We start from the raw sequence: 21219 nt of genomic DNA on the forward strand, positions 1-21219 counted from the left end.
AGATTTAGACAGATTTGTGAATAAATATTTAAGAGAAATAGACCTTTTGTCTTCATAGAAAAAGACTAAGATCTTTCAGTTCAGTTCATTAAAATGGGAGACAAAACAAAAGTGTTGCATTTATAATTTTTTTCAGTATATATATATATATATATATATATTACTGTGTCATCTAAACAGCACAGCGAGAGTAAATATCATCAGCCAAATAAAACATATATAGTCTTAATGGGTCGTGTTTCAATCAACATTTCATAGTCATCACGTTGTCTGACAACAGAAACAACAAAATTTCAATGCAAATAGTTTTGAAGATTTAGCTACATCAAAATACAGTATGTGGCACAGAGAGGCAAACAAAGGTAATAATAAATGTACATTTTGCATGTTTATAAGAAGTGAGCTGCCCTGTCGTGTGGAAATAAAGTAAATTGCTCAACATACAGTATATTGCATAACGCATCCATATTTGTCGATGCCCATGTTGATTAGAGTTTAAAAAAAAATTGAATGCCAGTTTCACAAACAGCTCTTAGCTTAAGCCAGGACTAGGCCTTAGTTAAATTAATATATTAAAGTAAATTTTACAAAAATACCTTAGAAGAAAACATTACAGGTATGCACCTTGACACAGAACAATGACACTGATATATTTTAAGATATGTCAAAGCAAGATATTTTCAGTTGAGACAGCTCATACATGCATTTTAGTCTGAGACTAACCTAAGCCTTGTCTGTGAAACCAGGGGAAAAGTATTAATTTAAGGTACATTTACAACAGATAAAAACATGCAAATAAATTGAGATTATTCATGAGTTAACAAATGATAATCGTGTGATTATTCACAAGTAAATATTTAAAACAATTGACAGCCCTAAGTTAAAATGACTCAAATTAAATGTAGGCTTACACTGGAAACTCATCAGTGGACTTTCCTTGTCAATATACGTAGGCTATATTTTTTCACGCATTTCTCATTCTCACTAATTAAAGTTTTTATATGAATGAGCCTCTGAATGGAACCGATTGTCTTCAGAAAAGTTTCAGTTCTTGCGTGGCCAGCATACTCACCGGACATGTCACCCATTGAGCATGTTTGGGATGCTCTGGATCGGTGTATATGACAGCGTGTTCCAGTTCCTGCCAATATCCAGCAACTTCACACAGCCATTCAAGAGCAGTGTACCAACATTCCACAGGCCACAATCAACAATCTGATCAACTTTATATGAAGAACATGTGTTGCACTGTATGAGGAAAATGGTGGTCACACCAGATAATGACAGTTAAACGGTACATTTTTGAGTGGCCTTTTATTATTGCCAGACTAAGGCACACCTGTGTAATAATCATGCTAATCAGCATCTTGATGACACACCTGTGAGGTGGATAGATTATCTCGGCAAAGAAGAAATGCTCACTAACACAGATTTAGACAGATTTGAGAACGAATATTTAAGAGAAATAGACCTTTTGTCTTCATAGAAAAAGATTAAGATCTTTCAGTTCAGTTCATTAAAAATGGGAGCAAAAACAAAAGTGTTGCATTTATAATTTTTATATATATATATTACTTTGTCATCTAAACAGCACAGCAAGGGTGAATATCATCAGCCAAATAAAACATAGCTAAATTAAAGTCCAATGAAAATTCTTAATTACAAATCCATCATCACACAATAGGCCTGTGCACAAAACCCCAGAGCGGGTATACAAGGAGCAGCCCGAGCAACTCGCATTCAAGCTTTCGCTTCGGAGCCGAGCACATCGTTGCTGCTTCACCGGAGTGCTACAAGCAAGAGTCACTGGTGTTGGTGTGACGGCGCGATTCAGTGGTTCGACTGGGTTTCCTGCGACAGCTCCCACATTCCCCTGAGCGCTTCAACACCTCTGAAAAAGCTTTTTTCCTTTCACAAAAGAGTAATGGGTTAATTTGCGTCTTTTTTAAGATGTCATTTCGCCCGTCTGTTTCTGAGTGCGGTCGATACATCGCTCCTCGTGACGGCTGTGTCACGTGTCTGGGCTTCCAGCATGCTGAGACTGCATTTGTGAATGGCTCATGTTCTCATTGTGGGGATTGAGCGTTGAGATCGGGACTCGATTACCTTAAGAGGTATAGAGTCCCCTCTGCCACACCCCGTTCTAGCTCCTCTTCTTGGTCCAGAAGCACCACCTTTGGCTGAACCTGGCAGACATGAGGGAGTGAGAGGGCACACCCCTGCGGCTTCCTCCACTCCCTCTCGGCCACAGCAGCAGCCTTCACCCCGGCTACAGTACCCTGAGGCCAGTAGTACCCAATCCTTCACTAAAAGAGCTGTTTCCTATACCTCCGGGTCCCGAGAGACCACGAACGACAGTTGGCGAGGTGCTTCCTCGCCGCCCTCGTTCCCCTCTCCCCTTGCCAGTTTCCATGCAAAGCCAGCCTCGAGAACGCTTTGCCTTCTCATGCCCTCTTTGCTACTTGGAGTCAGACGATTGCCCGCACTCAGGACGATGATCCTGCTGGTTTGGTTTCTGGGAGCCTGGCTAGAGCTTCCCAGGCCTTCCCGCTGGCTCATCCGTACGCTCAGGTTCGGCTACATGATTCAGTTTCCCCGGCGTCCCCCCAGGTTTCGGGGTGTCCGCGCGATGATGGTGGGCAAAGATGCCTCTATCACGCGTGCGGAGGTCGCGACCCTGCTGGCAGAAGGCGCGATAGAGCCGGTCCCTCCAGCCGACATTAAGTCCGGCTTTTTCAGCCCTTACTTCATAGTACCCAAGAAGACAGGTGGGTTACGGCCAATCCTGGACTTGCGTGCCTTGAACCGAGCTCTGCACAGACTCCCGTTCCGGATGATAATGCCCAAGTGCATTTTTGAATGCATTTCTTCGGTTTGCTTTCGAGGGGCAGGCATTTCAGTACAAGGTTCTCCCATTCGGGTTGGCCCTGTCTCCCCGCGTCTTTACGAAGGTCGTGGCGGGAGCCCTGGCTCCTCTCAGGGAACAAGATGTCTGTATTATTGTTGACCCTGTCACTTTGTTTTCTCCTTTGTTGACTCCTGCCTGCGGGTGTCGCTGTTGGACAGTGTTTTCTCTACTTCCTGTTGGCCTTCTGTAGCAAATTGTAGCTCAGTGTAGCTGTTTTTATTTTATTTTTTCTCTAGAATCTTTATCTTACTATCACTCTCTGTTTTTTAAAGTGGTAAAATATAACTTAATTCACACCATATTTCTGATATTATCGATCAATCTTATCTGATTAACTTTGATCGTTCACTTTTATTTTATATCCGTCAGTGCAGTACACCTGCAAAGCGTTAGCACTCGTTAGCTTGTCATTAGCACTTTCATTCGAACCTATCGCTGTTTTCTTTTCTCCTCTCCCTCGCTCCAGTTTTTCACAAGTTCATCAAACAACCGCAGTAAGAATATTTCATCAAGCACGGTGAGTAATGGCTTCTCCCGTCATTGTTACTTGCACCTCTTGCCACATGTACAGTTTATCTATCTCTGTCGCTGATGAGGGATTCACATGTGATAAATGCAGGGAAATAGTTAGGCTGACAGAGAAGATTTCAGAATTAGAGACACGCATCCAAACTTTAATTGAGGACAGTAAGAATGTTAGGGCTCTAGATACGGCTTTGGATGCGTCTAGCTCAGGGATTCCTGTACATTGTTCGTTTCCGGAAACAGAGCCCCTGGAGCAGGGCAACTGGGTGACGGTGAGGCAGCGTAGTCGTGGGTCAAAACACCGCTCTTCTGTTCCGATCAAAACATTAAACAGGTTCTCCCCACTCAGTGATGCACCCACTGAGAAACCTGATGAAAGTGCTCTAGTTATTGGTGATTCTATTGTACGGAACGTGAATATAGAGACACCAGCCACCATAGTCAAATGTTTACCGGGAGCCAGAGCGCCTGACATCTTGGCAAATTTAAAAGTGCTGGCTAATGCTAAACATAAATACAGTAAGATTGTTATTCATGCCGGCGCTAATGATGTTCGACTTCGCCAGTCGGAGATCACTAAAAATAACATTAAAGAGGTGTGTGAACTTGCAAGCACGATGTCAGACACTGTAATATGCTCTGGTCCCCTCCCTGCTTACCGTGGTAATGAGATGCATAGCAGATTGTCATTACTCAATGGCTGGATGTCTAAGTGGTGACCACAGAATAACATAGGTTTCATAGACAATTGGACGAGCTTTTGGGGCAGACCTGACTTGTTTAAAAGAGATGGGCTTCATCCCTCCTGGGGTGGCGCCACTCTTCTCTCTAGAAATATGGCAAATAGTCTTAGTGTTTATACTTGACTAACTGGGGCCCAGGTCAGGAAGCAGACAGACTGGCTAAACCGACCGTCTGCTAGCTGCCTCCCGTCACAGAGGTCAGTTAATTCTCAGCACATAGAGACTTTTTCACCTAGATATCACACTATAGAGACTGTGTCTGTTCCCCGAACTAGAAAATACAAAAAACGTCCAAACCAAGTTAAGATTAACAATTTAATTGAGGTTCAACAAATAAAAAACAGAAGCAATATGGATAAACAAATGATAAAGCTTGGCTTATTTAATATCAGATCCCTTTCTACGAAAACACTTTTTGTAAATAATATGATCACTGATCATAATATAGATGTGCTCTGTTTGACAGAAACCTGGCTAAAACCTGATGATTACATTATTTTAAATGAGTCCACCCCCCAAGATTACTGTTATAAACATGAGCCACGTCTAAAAGGCAAAGGTGGAGGTGTTGCTTCAATTTATAACAACGTTTTCAGGATTTCTCAGAGGGCAGGCTACAAGTATAACTCATTTGAAGTAATGGTGCTTCATATAACATTATCCAGAGAAACAAATGTTAATGATAAATCCCCTGTTATGTTTGTACTGGCTACTGTATACAGGCCACCAGGGCACCATACAGACTTTATTAAAGAGTTTGGTGATTTTACATCCGAGTTAGTTCTGGCTGCAGATAAAGTTTTAATAGTTGGTGATTTTAATATCCATGTTGATAATGAAAACGATGCATTGGGATCAGCATTTATAGACATTCTGAACTCTATTGGTGTTAGACAACACGTTTCAGGACCTACTCATTGTCGAAATCATACTCTAGATTTAATACTGTCACATGGAATTGATGTTGATGGTGTTGAAATTATTCAGCCAAGTGATGATATCTCAGACCATTATTTAGTTCTTTGCAAAATTCATATAGCCAAAATTGTAAATTCTACTTCTTGTTACAAGTATGGAAGAACCATCACTTCTAACACAAAAGACTGCTTTTTAAGTTATCTTCCTGATGTATCCAAATTCCTTAGCATATCCAAAACCTCAGAACAACTTGATGATGTAACAGAAACTATGGCCTCTCTCTTTTCTAGCACTTTAAAGTTGCTCCTTTACGCTTAAGGAAGGTTAAGGAAAACAGTTTGACACCATGGTATAATGAGCATACTCGCACCCTAAAGAGAGCAGCCCGAAAAATGGAACGCAGCTGGAGGAAAACAAAACTAGAGGTATTTCGTATTGCTTGGCGGGAAAGTAACATATCCTACAGAAAAGCATTAAAAACTGCTAGATCCGATTACTTTTCTTCTCTTTTAGAAGAAAACAAACATAACCCCAGGTATTTATTCAATACAGTGGCTAAATTAACGAAAAATAAAGCCTCAACAAGTTTTGACATTTCCCAACACCACAGCAGTAATGACTTTATGAATTACTTTACTTCTAAAATCGATACTATTAGAGATAAAATTGCAACCATTCAGCCGTCAGCTACAGTATCACATCAGACAGTGCACTATAGACCCCCTGAGGAACAGTTCCACTCATTCTCTACTATAGGAGAGGAAGAATTGTATAAACTTGTTAAATCATCTAAACCAACAACATGTTTGTTAGACCCTTTACCATCTAAGCTCCTAAAAGAGGTGCTTCCAGAAGTCATAGATCCTCTTCTGACTATTATTAATTCCTCATTGTCATTAGGATATGTCCCCAAAACCTTCAAACTGGCTGTTATTAAGCCTCTCATCAAAAAACCACAACTTGACCCCAAAGAACTAGTTAATTATAGACCAATCTCGAATCTCCCTTTTCTGTCCAAGATATTAGAAAAGGTGGTATCCTCACAATTATATTCCTTCTTAGAGAAAAATGGTATATGTGAGGATTTCCAGTCAGGATTTAGACCGTATCATAGTACTGAGACTGCTCTCCTTAGAGTTACAAATGATCTGCTCTTATCATCTGATCGTGGGTGTATCTCTCTATTAGTTTTATTGGATCTTAGTGCTGCGTTTGACACAATTGACCACAACATTCTTTTGCATAGACTTGAACACTTTGTTGGCATCAGTGGACGTGCATTAGCATGGTTTATATCGTACTTATATGACCGCCATCAGTTCGTAGCAGTGAATGAAGATGTATCCTATCGATCACAAGTGCAGTATGGAGTACCTCAAGGCTCAGTACTAGGGCCGCTACTCTTCACGCTTTATATGTTACCCTTGGGAGATATCATCAGGAAACATGGTGTTAGCTTTCACTGTTATGCTGATGATACTCAGCTCTATATTTCTTTGCAGCCCGGTGAAACACACCAATTTGAAAAACTAATGGATTGCGTAGTCGATATAAAAAACTAGATGACGAGTAATTTCTTACTGCTAAATTCTGAAAAAACAGAGGTGTTAATTATAGGACCTAATAACTCTGCTTGTAATAACCTAGAACACTGTCTAAGACTTGATGGTTGCTCTGTCAATTCTTCGTCATCAGTTAGGAACCTAGGTGTGCTATTTGATCGCAATATTTCCTTAGAAAGCCACGTTTCTAGCATTTGTAAAACTGAATTTTTCCATCTCAAAAATATATCTAAATTACGGCCTATGCTCTCAATGTCAAATGCAGAAATGTTAATCCATGCATTTATGACCTCAAGGTTAGATTATTGTAATGCTTTATTGGGTGGTTGTTCTGCACGCTTAGTAAACAAACTACAGCTAGTCCAAAATGCAGCAGCAAGAGTTCTTACTAGAACCAGGAAGTATGACCATATTAGCCCGGTCCTGTCAACACTGCACTGGCTCCCTATCAAGCATCGCATAGATTTTAAAATATTGCTTATTACTTACAAAGCCCTGAATGGTTTAGCACCTCAGTATTTGAATGAGCTCCTTTTACTTTATAATCCTCTACGTCCGCTACGTTCTCAAAACTCAGGCAATTTGATAATACCTAGAATATCAAAATCAACTGCAGGCGGCAGATCCTTTTCCTATTTGGCGCCCAAACTCTGGAATAACCTACCTAACATTGTTCGGGAGGCAGACACACTCTTGCAGTTTAAATCTAGATTAAAGACCCATCTCTTTAACCTGGCATACACATAACATACTAATATGCTTTTATTATCCAAAACCGTTAAAGGATTTTTAGGCTGCATTAATTAGGTAAACCAGAACCGGAAACACTTCCCATAACACCCTATGTACTTGCTACATCATTAGAAGAATGGCATCTACGCTAATATTTGTCTGTTTCTCTCTTGTTCCGAGGTCACCGTAGCCACCAGATCCAGTCTGTGTCCAGATCAGAGGGTCACTGCAGTCACCCGGATCCAGCACGTATCCAGACCAGATGGTGGATCAGCACCTAGAAAGGACCTCTACATCCCTGAAAGACAGTGGAGACCAGGACAGCTAGAGCCCCAGATACAGATCCCCTGTAAAGACCTTGTCTCAGAGGAGCACCAGGACAAGACCACTGTTACGACCCCGTGCTTCCTTTTCTTGCCTGCTGGTGGCGTGATGACTTCAGGAGGGTGTGGTCGATTGTACAGCCCTGCTGAGCGATTTCCACTGATTGTGGACAGGATAAATGAATAGACTGATTCCATTGGCAGGACTTCACCTGGGGGATTGGCAGCCTCCGGAGAAGTCATTTACTCCAACTTTCTCTTCTTTCCTTATTTATCATTCCTCACCATTTGGACTATTATTATTTTTCTCTTTATTTAAACCCTAGACATTATGTTATGTTCTTTTGTATTGTATCATTTTGGCACTTGAATAAAGAAACTTGCAAGTCAACCAATCTGTGCAAGCGCTCCTATTTTATGTTACGGTCGATATCGAGCTGGCCGTGACATAAATTGGGGTCTCGTCCGCGATCCTTTGGTGAGTAATGTGATTATTTTTTTGTGAATGGTTACCTTTATGAATGAGAACTCCGGTTAGTCAGAGTGTATCCAGCTGGGTTGTGTATACAATCCTTCCGACGGAACACTGTTTGTTGTTTTGTTTATTATTTTGTCTTTCTTGTTTTTGAGGGTTATCCTGGGTGGAGATTTAACTCTCTGTAGGGGGTACGCTTTCGGACTTTCAGTTTAACTGATCGTTACGGAGTTCAGCGTTTAATGCCGCCCCGAGCCCGGTACACCTTTGAAGACTAGGTAGAAATTAGTTAGTGTTTTCGTAGATAGGAGCTGGAGTTTCTCAGTTTATAAAAGTGAATCCATTCTACAAAAATTGGTAAGTAATTGCGCTCGTGTGTGTATAGTGCGTTCTTCTTTTCGTACCTACAATGTGTTTTCGACTTGTAGCTAGTCTTCGGAATTTTTGTGAATGAGTAGGTTACGTAATACACTGACGTAGTTCCTCTTTGAAGCAGGGGCTTATGGGAGTTGTATTTCGGGTAAACAGCGTCTCACGCGTGTGATCTGGTTGTTGTTTTTTTGTTGTAGCTTAAGTGTATTTACTAACAAAATGTCTTCGGTGCTCGAAGATTTCTTCGCTTGTCCCTCAGAAACCTTACTTGAGAGTTGTACAAAGGAGCAACTGGTGCACATCGCCGAACGCTTCAGTATCGATCTCACTACTCAGGATAAGCGGCTGAAGGAAACACTTGTGACTACTTTGAAGCGATCACTTGTTGACAGAGGAGTTTTAGAGGTAAGCACTAAGTTTACTGCTCCTAGTGAATCGTTTGTGTCTACTCCTTGTGAAGTTGACAGTGAAAGTGAGATAAAATTCCTAGAGATGTCATTGCAAGAGAAACAGTTGTATTTAGAGGCAGCGAAACTCCGCGCTGAGCGTGAGGATCGTGCTGCGAAAGAGAGATCGGTAGAAAGAGAACGCGCTGTGAAAGAGAGAGCGGAAGAGAGAGAACAGCAGTTAGCTGTGCGAAGACTGGAACTTGAGTTGGAGAGAGAACGGGATGAAAGAGCATTTCAGTTAAAGAAGTTGGAGTTGGAGTGGTCAGTAAAACAAGCAGAAGCTTTGCGAGCTGATGTGCCTCTCGTTGAACGGCGTCAGCCGAGTGAATTACACGAACCTGTGTTTGATGTTCATAGAAATGTAAGATTAGTTCCGCCATTTTCTGAGAGGGAAATAGAAAAATATTTCTATCATTTCGAACGAGTTGCCTTGTCTTTAAAATGGCCGAAAAGGTTTTGGACCTTGTTATTACAGTGTGTTTTCACAGGTAAAGCACAGGAAGTCTATTCTGCTCTCACACTGGAACAGAGTGGTGAGTATGATACTGTAAAATCTGCTGTGTTACATGCGTATGAACTCGTGCCTGAGGCATATCGCCAAAAATTTAGGAATTTGAATAAAATTGATGATTGCACTTATGTTGAATTTGCAAGAGAAAAGGAGAATTTATTTGATCGTTGGTGTACTTCCATGAAAGTTACCACTAAAGAACAGTTAAGAGAATTGGTGCTCTTGGAGGAGTTTAAACATTGTGTTCCTCACGCTGTAGCTATACATATCACTGAACACAAAGTGAATAAACTTTCTGAAGCTGCTATCATGGCCGATGAATTTGTGTTAACCCATCGGGGGTCATTTAGTTCGGTCAGTTTTAAGAATGACATGAGTAAGTCTAAGTTTTGCTCTCAAGCGAAGACTAAGTCTCCTGTGATGAGTAGGAACGTTAAGGCGACAGTTTCTGATCATTCTAGTAAGCCTGTACTCTCACGAGACATAGTTTGCTATTATTGTAAGAAGCCTGGCCATAAAATATCTGACTGTGTTGTTCTTAAGAAGAAAGAAAGACTGTCGAAACCTGTTGCTTTAGTTGCTGCTTTGCCATTCATTGATGATACTCGTGATGAGAGAGATCACCCGTTACCTATTCCAGGTGGTAAAACTGTTTTCAATCGGTGTGTAACTTCCTCTGATTATACCCCTTTTGTCACTGAAGGAACCGTGTCATTGCCTGGGTCGAACGAAACTGTACCCGTGCGTCTTCTGCCCAATCGTTCCTTCTAGAAGGAATTTTGCCTTTAACTCCTGAAACTGCGACTGGAACCTATGTACTAGTACGAGGTTTTGAGATGGGGTTTGTTGAAGTGCCTTTGCACCGAATCCATCTTTCCTCTGCCATTGTATCTGGTGATGTTGTAGTTGGTGTCCGTTCTGCACTTCCAGTTCCTGGGATTACGTTTATTCTGGGGAATGATTTAGCTGGGGGGAATGTTTGGGGAGAGAGTAGTGTGGCAGCTCCGCCCATAATAGTATCTATACCCAGAAAATCTGTCGAAAATCCTAAAGAATTCCCTGATTTGTTTCCAGCTTGTGCAGTTACTCGATCGATGGCTAAACCGTTGTCTGAAAATCAAGTTGTAGAGGTTCCCCTTCATGACACTTTCTTTTATACTGTTAATACAGGTGAACCAGAATCTGATGCGTCTGAATGCTCTAAACAGAAAGACCTGAAGGCCTGTGCTTCGCTGTCTTCTGACCAGAAAGATTTTATGGTACTGCGAAGTAAATCTGTTGATCCATCTGAGGTTATGTCCACTCCTGAAAAAACTAATGCTGATCTCTCTGATGTTGGTGGCTGTTCTCTGATTTCCTTGTTACAGATCTCTCGAGAGGATTTAATAAGAGCCCAGCAGAGTGATGACACTCTTAAACCTTTATTTTCTGCAGCAGGGTCTAAGAAGTGTTCTGATCACCACTCTTCTTCGTACTTCCTTGACGATGGTCTCCTTTGTCGGACGGAGGTCATGCATAAAGATGTTTCTCTGGAACCTAGAACTCAGATTGTAATCCCTCTTACAGTAAGAGACTCTGTGTTGAATTTGGCTCATCGAGGACTTGCTGGTCATACAGGAGTACGGAAAACATATGATCGTGTTATGCGACCCTTTTATTGGCCTAAGGTAAAACGAGATGTGGCTAAGTATATACGATCTTGTCATACATGTCAGATTACCAGTAAGCCAAATCAGAAAGTGCCGGTTGCTCCCTTGCAGCCTATTCCTGCTGTTTCCACTCCTTTTGAACATCTGATCATTGACTGTGTTGGTCCTTTGCCCCGGTCTAAGACTGGTCATCAGTATCTTCTCACTCTTATGTGCCAGACTACTCGTTATCCTGCAGCGTATCCATTGAGGTCTATCACTACAAGGTCTGTCTTGAAGGCCCTCACTAATTTCATGTCGACCTTTGGAATTCCCAAAGTTATTCAATCTGATCAGGGTTCAAATTTCATGTCGAAACAGTTCTCCAAAGCCCTGCGTCAGCTTAGAGTAAGCCACAATATTTCTAGTGCTTATCATCCACAGAGTCAAGGAGCTCTTGAAAGGTTCCATCAAACCTTGAAATCTCTGTTAAGGTCATATTGTGTGGAACTCGATGCGGATTGGGAAGAAGGTCTGCCGTGGATGTTACTAGCTATACGTGAGGTAATCCAGGAGAGCCTTGGTTTTAGTCCGAATGAGCTAGTGTTTGGACATACAGTACGAGGACCTACTGCTGTTTTAGCTGATGAGTGGCGTTCGTCTAAGCCTTCTGAAAACGTTTTAGACTATGTGAGTGGATTTCGGTGTAGACTGTATGAGGCACGAGCTATTGCTAAAAGGAAACTGAGTAAGTCTCAAACAAAAATGCAGCAACTTTTTGACAGGAAAGCTAAGTTGAGAGATTTTCAGGTGGGTGATCAGGTATTAGCTTTGCTGCCTCTTCCTGCTAACCCATTTCAAGCAAAGTTTACAGGACCTTACAGTGTCGCTAAACGCCTTTCAGATAATAATTATCTGTTGAATACTCCTGACCGTAGGAGAAAAGTACAAGTTTGTCACAGTAACTTGTTGAAATCTTATGTAGCTTCTGTTCCTTCTGTCTCTGTTAGTGTGGTAACCACTTGTGACTCTTTTAATCCAACTCTTTCTTGCGGTACAAGTGGTGATTCTTCAGAGAATGCTGATGAGGATGGGAATCTTCTTTCTCGAGAAAAAGTAGACGGACGACTTAACAACTCTGAGATCCTTGCTAACCTGTCCTCTCATCTTTCATATTTGACAGAGAAGGAGAGGAGTGACATCATTGAGTTAGTGATGTCATTTCCTTCTCTTTTCCTTGATGTCCCTGGTCGTACTTCTGCCATTGAACATGACATCGACGTCGGAACTTCCTGTCCTGTTAAACAGAACGCTTATAGAGTTAATCCACTGAAACGAGATTTGTTAAAGAAAGAAGTGAACTATTTGCTTGCTCATACCCTGGCTGAACCCAGTTTTAGTTCATGGAGTTCTCCTTGCGTTCTAGTAAATAAATCCGATGGCTCATATCGCTTTTGCACCGATTATCGAAAACTTAATGCGGTGACAAAACCAGATTCTTTCCCTTTACCTCGTGTTGACGATTGCGTCGACCATGTTGGTTCTGCCCGATACGTAAGTAAGTTTGACCTTCTAAAGGGGTACTGGCAGGTGCCATTGACTACTCGCGCCAAAGAGTTATCCGCCTTCGTTACGCCTGATGCTTTCCTGCAGTACACAGTAATGCCTTTTGGGGTTCGTAATGCACCCGCGACTTTCCAACGATTGGTAAACCGTCTACTGTATGCAATGTCCGGATGTGAGGCGTATCTTGATGACGTCGTCCTGTATAGCTCTTCTTGGTCTGAGCATCTTAACCAGATCAAAGAATTATTTTCCCGCTTAGCTGAGGCTAATCTCACTATCAACCTTGCTAAGTCTGAATTCGGAAAGGCGACTGTTACGTATCTGGGTAAGGTAGTGGGAAACGGATGTGTGAAACCTATCGGGACTAAGGTAGAAGCCGTTTGTAGTTTTCCAACCCCCACCACTCGGCGTGAATTACGCCGATTCCTCGGCATGGTGGGATATTATAGGAGTTTTTGCGAGAATTTCGCTAGGGTAGTTTCACCGTTAACAGATTTATTGAGTCCGAAAATAAATTTTCAGTGGTCTGAGACATGTCAGCAAGCTTTCGAAAATTGTAAGGCTTTGCTGGCACGTGCTCCTGTTTTGACCGCCCCGAATTTTGAAAAGTCTTTCAGTCTTGCAATTGATGCTAGTGCTTGCGGTGCGGGCGCAGTTCTCTTGCAAGAAGATTCGAACGGGGTTCAACATCCTGTTAGTTACTTTTCAAAGAAATTTAATCGGCATCAACAGGTCTACTCAACTATTGAGAAGGAAGCCCTCGCCTTGGTGTTGGCCGTACAACATTTTGAAGTGTATTTGGGGTCAATTGCTGCGCCAATCATCGTTTATACAGATCATAACCCTTTGGTTTTCTTAAATCAGATGAGAAATCGTAACCAACGACTTATGCGATGGAGTCTCATTTTACAACCTTTCCATTTGGAAATTAAACATGTAAGAGGAAAAGATAACGTTATAGCTGACACCCTTTCCCGAGCGTAACATCGAGATGTCTGTGGTATGTTTCTCTCTTCTCGTTTTTTCATCTCTAGGGCCCAGAGGTGTTGAACAAAGTGGAGTAGAGGATGCTTCTTGGACAATTAGAACATTCCATTGTTTGGTCCTTTGGGTGGAGCTTGATTTTTCTCTTTTTGTTTTCTTTTAGATTCGTTGCCGAATCTTTTTGAGGAGGGAGGTGTTACGACCCCGTGCTTCCTTTTCTTGCCTGCTGGTGGCGTGATGACTTCAGGAGGGTGTGGTCGATTGTACAGCCCTGCTGAGCGATTTCCACTGATTGTGGACAGGATAAATGAATAGACTGATTCCATTGACAGGACTTCACCTGGGGGATTGGCAGCCTCCGGAGAAGTCATTTACTCCAACTTTCTCTTCTTTCCTTATTTATCATTCCTCACCATTTGGACTATTATTATTTTTCTCTTTATTTAAACCCTAGACATTATGTTATGTTCTTTTGTATTGTATCATTTTGGCACTTGAATAAAGAAACTTGCAAGTCAACCAATCTGTGCAAGCGCTCCTATTTTATGTTACGGTCGATATCGAGCTGGCCGTGACAACCACAGGAAACAGATGATTCTTCTGCACAATCTGACTTTGCTGCAGTCTGGAATTGAACTACTGGTTTCGTCTGGTCAGAGGAGAACTGGCCCCCCAACTGAGCCTGGTTTCTCCCAAGGTTTTTTTCTCCATTCTGTCACCGATGGAGTTTCGGTTCCTTGCCGCTGTTCAATGTATTTTGTTTAAAGCGCTATATAAATAAAGGTGACTTTGACTTTGACTTTGTATCCTCAACTACCTCGACGACTGGCTGATTCTAGCTCACTCTCAAGAACGGTTGTGCGAGCACAGGGATCTGGTGCTCAGACACCTCGCCCGACTGGGTATTCAGGTCAACTGGGAAAAGAGCAAGCCCTCCCCTGTGTAGAGGATCTCTTTTCTCTGTATGGAAATAGACACGGTCACCATGTTCGTGTGGCTTACGAATGAGCACGTGCAGTCACTGCTGAATTGCCTGAGACAAGTCGAGAGCAAAAGAGCGTTCCACTGAAACTGTTTCAGAGGCTCCTGGGGCATAAGGCATCCACAGCGGCAGTCATACCACTCGGGTTACTCCATAAGAGACCGCTTCAGGACTGGCTTCATGGCCGTGTCCCAAGATGGGCATGGCAACAGGGCACGCTCCGAGAGACCATCATGGGCTGGGGTGCCATGTGCAACGGGCATGCTGCGTCAGGCTCCTGGACGGGACCCTGACTTCAGTGGCATGTCAATTGCCTTGAGTTGCTAGCAGTACGGCTTGCTCTGCAGGGCCCTGCAGAAGGACAAGCACGTTCTGATCCGTACGGACAACCCTGTGACCATAGCGTACATCAACCGTCAGGGTGGTCTACACTCCCTCCACATGTCGCAACTCGCTCACCATCTCCTCTTGTGGAGTCAGAAGCATCTAAGGTTGCTTTGTGCCATTCACATTCCGGGCAGGCTCAATCATGCAGCTGACGAGCTCTCACAGCAGCAGTCTTGCCCCGGGGAATGGAGACTCCACCCCCAGTCGGTTCAGCTGATTTGGGAACACTTCGGAGACGCTCAGGTAGCCTGCTAGCATACGTCCAGCTGGAATATGCTACCCAGTGTATTCTGTGTAATATAGGCCCTCACTCGTGCTGGCCTCACGACAGGGTGCTATCACTCACACGGGTCACTGGGAGACAGCCATGTGGCGTTTTGTAAGGGACCCCATTCGTCAGTCTCTTTCTGATGTAACGTAGAATGTGACCGACTGAAAGGGAACGTCTCAGTTACGTATGTAACCCTCATTCTCTGAAGGAGGGAACGGAGACGTTACGTCCCCTTGCCACATCGCTGTTCCACTGAACGGCCGGGTCACTAGCTCGGCTTGAATGCGAGTTGCTCGTGCTGTCCCTTTATACATGCTCTGCAAATATGGAGAAAATGGTCATTCATGCAACACAGCACTGTCAAACTCAGTTCTGCAGAGTTAAGCCCTGACCCTAATTAAACACATCTGATCCAGCTAATCACATCCTTCAGACTAATTTGAAAACAACATGGTTTGTGTGTTGGAGCAGGATTGGAACAAAACCCTGACACTGATACCCCTGATGTAACACGTCCACTGAATAGGCAGACCATGGAAAGAGTATTTATTTTATTTAGGTCTTGATAGTCATTTTCAAATTATGAATTGCTATAGAATTTATGACTTTTTATTAAAAATAATATTTAAAATGTGTCATTTAAATAAAGTTTAAAAATTGTTAACATTATTTTACAGTATGTTCTTATCTTTAGACACACATTTGCTGGCAATTATTAAGAAACAACAAGTTCCTCCTCTTCACATTGACTAGGAATTACTAAGAAACAAGTTTCTCTTTTTAATTTTTTCTTGCCAAATAATTGACAGATGACAGATTTTAAGGTCTGCATGCCAAATGCATTATAATAAATGCAAATTTAAATGCAATTAATGTGAAAAATTTTTCTTATAAAACTTTATATAGTATAAAACTATAAAAGTGACCTATTTCTGGATCAGTGTGACCATTACTTCTGCACATCTTTTGTAGTCTTGTGGAGGTAGAGATTTTTCACATTTGGCTCCCAAACTCTGGAATACCCTTTCTGATAATGTTCGGGGTTCAGACACACTCTCTCTGTTTAAATCTAGATTAAAAACACATATCTTCGCCAAGCATTCAAATAATGCACCTCATAATTTGTAACTGCAAATATGACTGCAGTTGTATCTGATTAAAAGCGCATTATTCTTATTCTTATTCTTTAGCTTGAATTAAACTAGTTCATTTTACTTGGTTAAAACAGCAGCTAGGCTAATTATATCTCTATTTGTTTCTCTGTTTTACCACTGTATGTAACTATGATTTACACAAGCTCCAGTCTGGATCCATAACACCTGAGAAGAGATGATGCAAACCCCACAGAGGACCTCAGATGATGCTAACCTTGCAAAAACATACAGCATACGACCGATGATGCCATCGCCACTACCCTCCACTCAGCACTCACACATCTAGAGAATAAAGAGTCATACGTTAGAATGCTGTTCATAGACTTAAGTTCAGCATTCAACACATTCATCCCTCAACAGCTCATTAACAAACTGGTCCAGCTGGGGCTCAACACTTCGCTGTGCAACTGGCTGTTAGATTTTCTGACTGGAAGACCTCAGGGTCGGCAGCCACACATCCAGGACCATTACACTGAACTCTGGGAGCCCCCTACCATAATTACTGATGTTAACACACAGGGAAAATGTGTAACAAATGCCTTGCAGATACAAACGAGGTAAATAATGTTTTTATGTTTTGATTAAAACATAGTTAACACTAAACGTCAACGAAAATCAATTTTTACAATAGTACTTTCATTATAAAGTTAGCCTATATGACAGTATTAATGTTCTGCATAAAAGCATCTGCTAAATGAATAAATGTAAATGTAATATTTTTAATTATTGTGTCTGTTTTAATTGGATGCCAGTAGTACCCATGTAATGTAAAAATAAATTTAATTCTATATAAAAATTATAAAATCTAATTATATATGTTAAAATTAATTACAGTAGTATACTGATAAACTGGATTTTTTTACATTAATTTAAAAAGTAAATATAAAAAAAGTTAAAAAAAAAGTAAAAGTAACCTTTTTACAGTAATGTAAAAAGTACAGTATGCGACTGTAAACTCAAATACAGTTTGCTACTGTAAATCTTAATTACAGTACCTTACTGGCAACACCCTTGAAATGTCTAACAGTATGTACCTCTTTGGCGGGGTTCCCTGGTAAAATTCACATTCGAAGGGCTAAATATCACATTATTTGATTCACTTAAACCCAAGGACACCCCACAGAAGCTGAGCGAACATATATTACTTGAATAGCCTACGGTAATGAAAAAGAGGAAGTAGTTAAAAGGAGACAGTTTTTCTAGTAATTGTCAGCAAATGTGTGTGTGTCTAAAGATGTAACTGAATAGATTTAGCTTTTAAAATGTTTAGCATTGAAAACATTATGCTTTAGTTTAGCTACTTGTCCTAGAGAAAACTTCTGTTAGCACAATGTAACTACTGGGTGGAAAAACTGTTAGCACTGATTTTGAAAAATTATTACTCAGGAAGTTAATTTAATGAACATTACAAATATTATAATTTTAAACTGTTCTATTTTGCATTTTATTATTATTTTATTTATAAAAAAAACTTTGTAAACATGCACTTTGCTTTAAGTTATCATATGATAACTGCATAACACAGTGCAGTTAAAAAAACAGTGAAAAAATAACAGCACAATTATAAAATGACAATCACTGTAATATAAGTAAAATAAAATGTTTTTGTTATACTCGTAAATGCAACCTTTAATTTGTGCATATTCATATTTTTTATTTTCTTCATAATGTCTGTGTAGAAACCACATGACACTATTAGTGAAATATTACAATCTTTTTCTAAAATGATTACAACCAAAAAAAATTATAATAATAAAGCACAGTATTTGATCATGCTGATGATAAACTTTTGCAAAAGATTATCACAAAACAGTAATATTATGGTTAAAAAAAATAGAGAGAGTGAAAAAAAAAAAACAGGAATCATGACTACAAGTTAGATGACTTGCTGAGTTTGACTTGATGACTTTTGAAAAGAAATAATGAAATTATTTTACAATTCGATCAGAAACCAGAATGAGTTCATATCTTCACTACAGTGAGTGGGTTTGTTGTGACTGGGTGGTTTCGGTGTAATTTGTGTTCCCTCCTCAGAGAAAACTCTTTCAAAAACACGTCTTAGAGAAAGTTTAACATTGCTCTTAAAATTCCACCCCATGAAAACATACAGAATAGGGTTCAGACAGCTGTTGAAATACGCCAAAGAGACAGCCAGGGGATCCACTGCATAACCTACTGAAGAACTTGATTGATCTCCGTATATTATTATCAAATCCACTATGTGATATGGCAGCCAGCACAGAAAAAAGGCCACAATTACAGCCAGCATGATGCGAAATGCTCGTCCAGAGTGAAAATGTCTCCTGCCTAACTTGCGTGCAATAAATCCGTAGCATGTTGTGATGCATATGAGAGGAACCAAAAAGCCAAACACAAATCTGATGATGCTTAACCTTCTATACATTTTCAAATGGACAGAATCAGCTTGATAATGCACACAGTATGTTTCATTTTTTTCTGTGTAAATCTCTCTTGACATCATAAAAGGGAGACTGATAATTAAAGCCAGAATCCAGGCCCCTGCACAGGACAGTCGTGCCATGAACAAGCTGCGATGATTCTGAGCCCAAACCGGTGTGATCACCAGAGTAAACCGATCCAGACTAATCAAGTTCAAGGTGAAAACACTGGCAAACATGGTGATGTGCAGAACGAAGTGGAAAATCTTGCACGTTGTGGATCCGTACGGCCAGTAATCATCAAATTTGCTCTCGATCACATAGTAAAGAGTGAGAAGGCAGCACAAGAGGTCAGCAATTGCTAGATTCAGAAACCCTACTGTATTAACAGTCCTCTTCATCTTCAATCCAGCAACATACACGACAAAGGCATTTCCAGGAACACCAAGGATCAAGGTCAGGTAGAAGAAGACTAGAGAAATCACTCTCATCGGATATTCCAAAATGTCATAATAATCCCGCACTCGTGGCGCGTTTCATCGAGGGTCTGAATGCTGAGATCAAGGATGAGGTTCTGGCCCGCGAGACTCCTTCACGCCTCGATCCCCTCATCGATTTGGCGCTGCGCATTGAGAAGCGTTTCGATCTGCGAGGACGCGCTCGCAACACGGAGCCCACACTCCTTCTACCTCCTGGGACCAGTTCTCCCTCCGCTTCGATGGCAGTCCCAGAACCCATGCAGCTTGGTGGGATCCGCATCTCGGCTGCCGAGTGCCAGTGCCGCATCATCAATCGGCTCTGCCTTTACTGTGGCTCTGACAAGCACTTTGTCACCGGCTGTCAGTTAAAAGCCAAAGCTCACCAGTAGAGAGAGGGTTACTGGTGAGCGCATCCTCTCTGGACCCTCCGTCACGCCCATGCACCACCTTTCCAGTACACCTGCGCTGGTCCAATTCCTCCACCTCCTGTCAAGCCCTCTTAGACTCCGGTTCTGAGGGGAATTTCGTGGACGAAGCATGGGCTCTTGAGCAACGTATTCCTCTCATCGATCTTCAAGATCCCTCCACTGTCTTTGCCTTGGATGGTCGAGTTCTCGCCAGGGTTCGCCGTGCTACTGCCCCCTTGAGCCTCACCGTTTCCGGCAATCACCGTGAGACTATTTCTTTTTTGGTTTTTCACTCCCCAAATACCCCCATTGTTTTGGGCCATCCTTGGCTCGTTGAGCATAATCCCCAAATTAACTGGCCTATGGGCTCCATTCTTTCATGGAATCTTTCTTGTCATGTTAAGTGTATGATGTCTGCTGTCCCTCCTGTGTCTTCTGTTTCTGTTTTTCAGGAGGAGCCGGGTGATTTGTCAGGAGTTCCAGAGGAGTACTTCGATTTGCGAGCAGTTTTCAGTCGTTCCCGGGCCGCTCCTCTCCCTCCGCACCAACCCTATGATTGCAGCATCGAGCTTCTCCCGGGCACTACCCCTCCCCGGGGTAGACTTTACTCCCTCTCAGTCCCCGAGCGCGTGGCTCTAGAGAAGTATCTCTCCGAATCATTGGACGCAGGTACCATTGTCTCCTCTTCCTTTCCTGCTGGTGCGGGGTTCTTTTTTGTGAAGAAGAAGGATGGCTCTTTACGCCCCTGCATTGATTACAGAGGTTTAAATGACATAACTGTTAAGAACCGTTATCCCTTGCCACTTATGTCATCAGCCTGTGAGATCCTGCAGGGGGCGCAGTTCTTCACAAAACTAGACCTCCGCAATGCCTATCATCTTGTTTGCATTAAGGAGGGAGACGAGTGGAAGACCACCTTTAATACCCCGCTCGGTCACTTTGAATACCCGGTTTTACCCTTTGGCCTCGTTAACGCCCCCGCAGTTTTTCAGGCTCTAGTCAACGATGTTCTCCGTGACATGCTTAATGTTTTTGTTTTCGTTTATCTCGACGATATCCTAATTTTTTCGCCTTCTCTCCAAGTTCATGTGTTGCACGTTCGTCAGGTCCTTCAATGACTTTTGGAGAACAAGTTGTTCGTCAAGGCCGAGAAATGCACCTTTCACGCCCAGTCCGTCACTTTCCTCGGTTCCGTTATCCCCGCTCAGGGGATTAGTATGGACCCGCTTAGGTCTGCGCGGTCACGGACTGGCCTATTCCGGACTCTCGCGTCGCACTTCAGCGTTTCTTAGATTTTGCCAATTTCTATCGCCAATTTATTTTGAACTTTAGTCAGGTGGTAGCTCCCCTCACCGCGCTTACTTCTATAAAGACCCGTTTTGTTTGGAGTGAGGCTGCGCAGAAGGCTTTTGAGCGTCTTAAGTTTTTGTTTTCTTCCGCGCCT

At 42.0% G+C, this 21219-nt stretch overlaps 1 protein-coding gene across 1 annotated transcript; it reads right to left on the minus strand.

Annotated features, from left to right (window-relative positions):
* Nucleotides 1-18345: 18345 nt before the first annotated feature.
* On the minus strand, nucleotides 18346-19380 carry LOC132132833 (C3a anaphylatoxin chemotactic receptor-like). The gene has a single exon (XM_059545362.1). It carries the CDS (start codon nucleotides 19378-19380, stop codon nucleotides 18424-18426), a length of 957 nt encoding a protein of 318 aa, XP_059401345.1. The 3' UTR covers nucleotides 18346-18423.
* Nucleotides 19381-21219: the final 1839 nt, after the last annotated feature.

Source organism: Carassius carassius, chromosome 49 (genome assembly GCF_963082965.1).
Source record: "Carassius carassius chromosome 49, fCarCar2.1, whole genome shotgun sequence".
In the NCBI taxonomy this organism is placed as follows: Eukaryota; Metazoa; Chordata; class Actinopteri; order Cypriniformes; family Cyprinidae; genus Carassius; species Carassius carassius.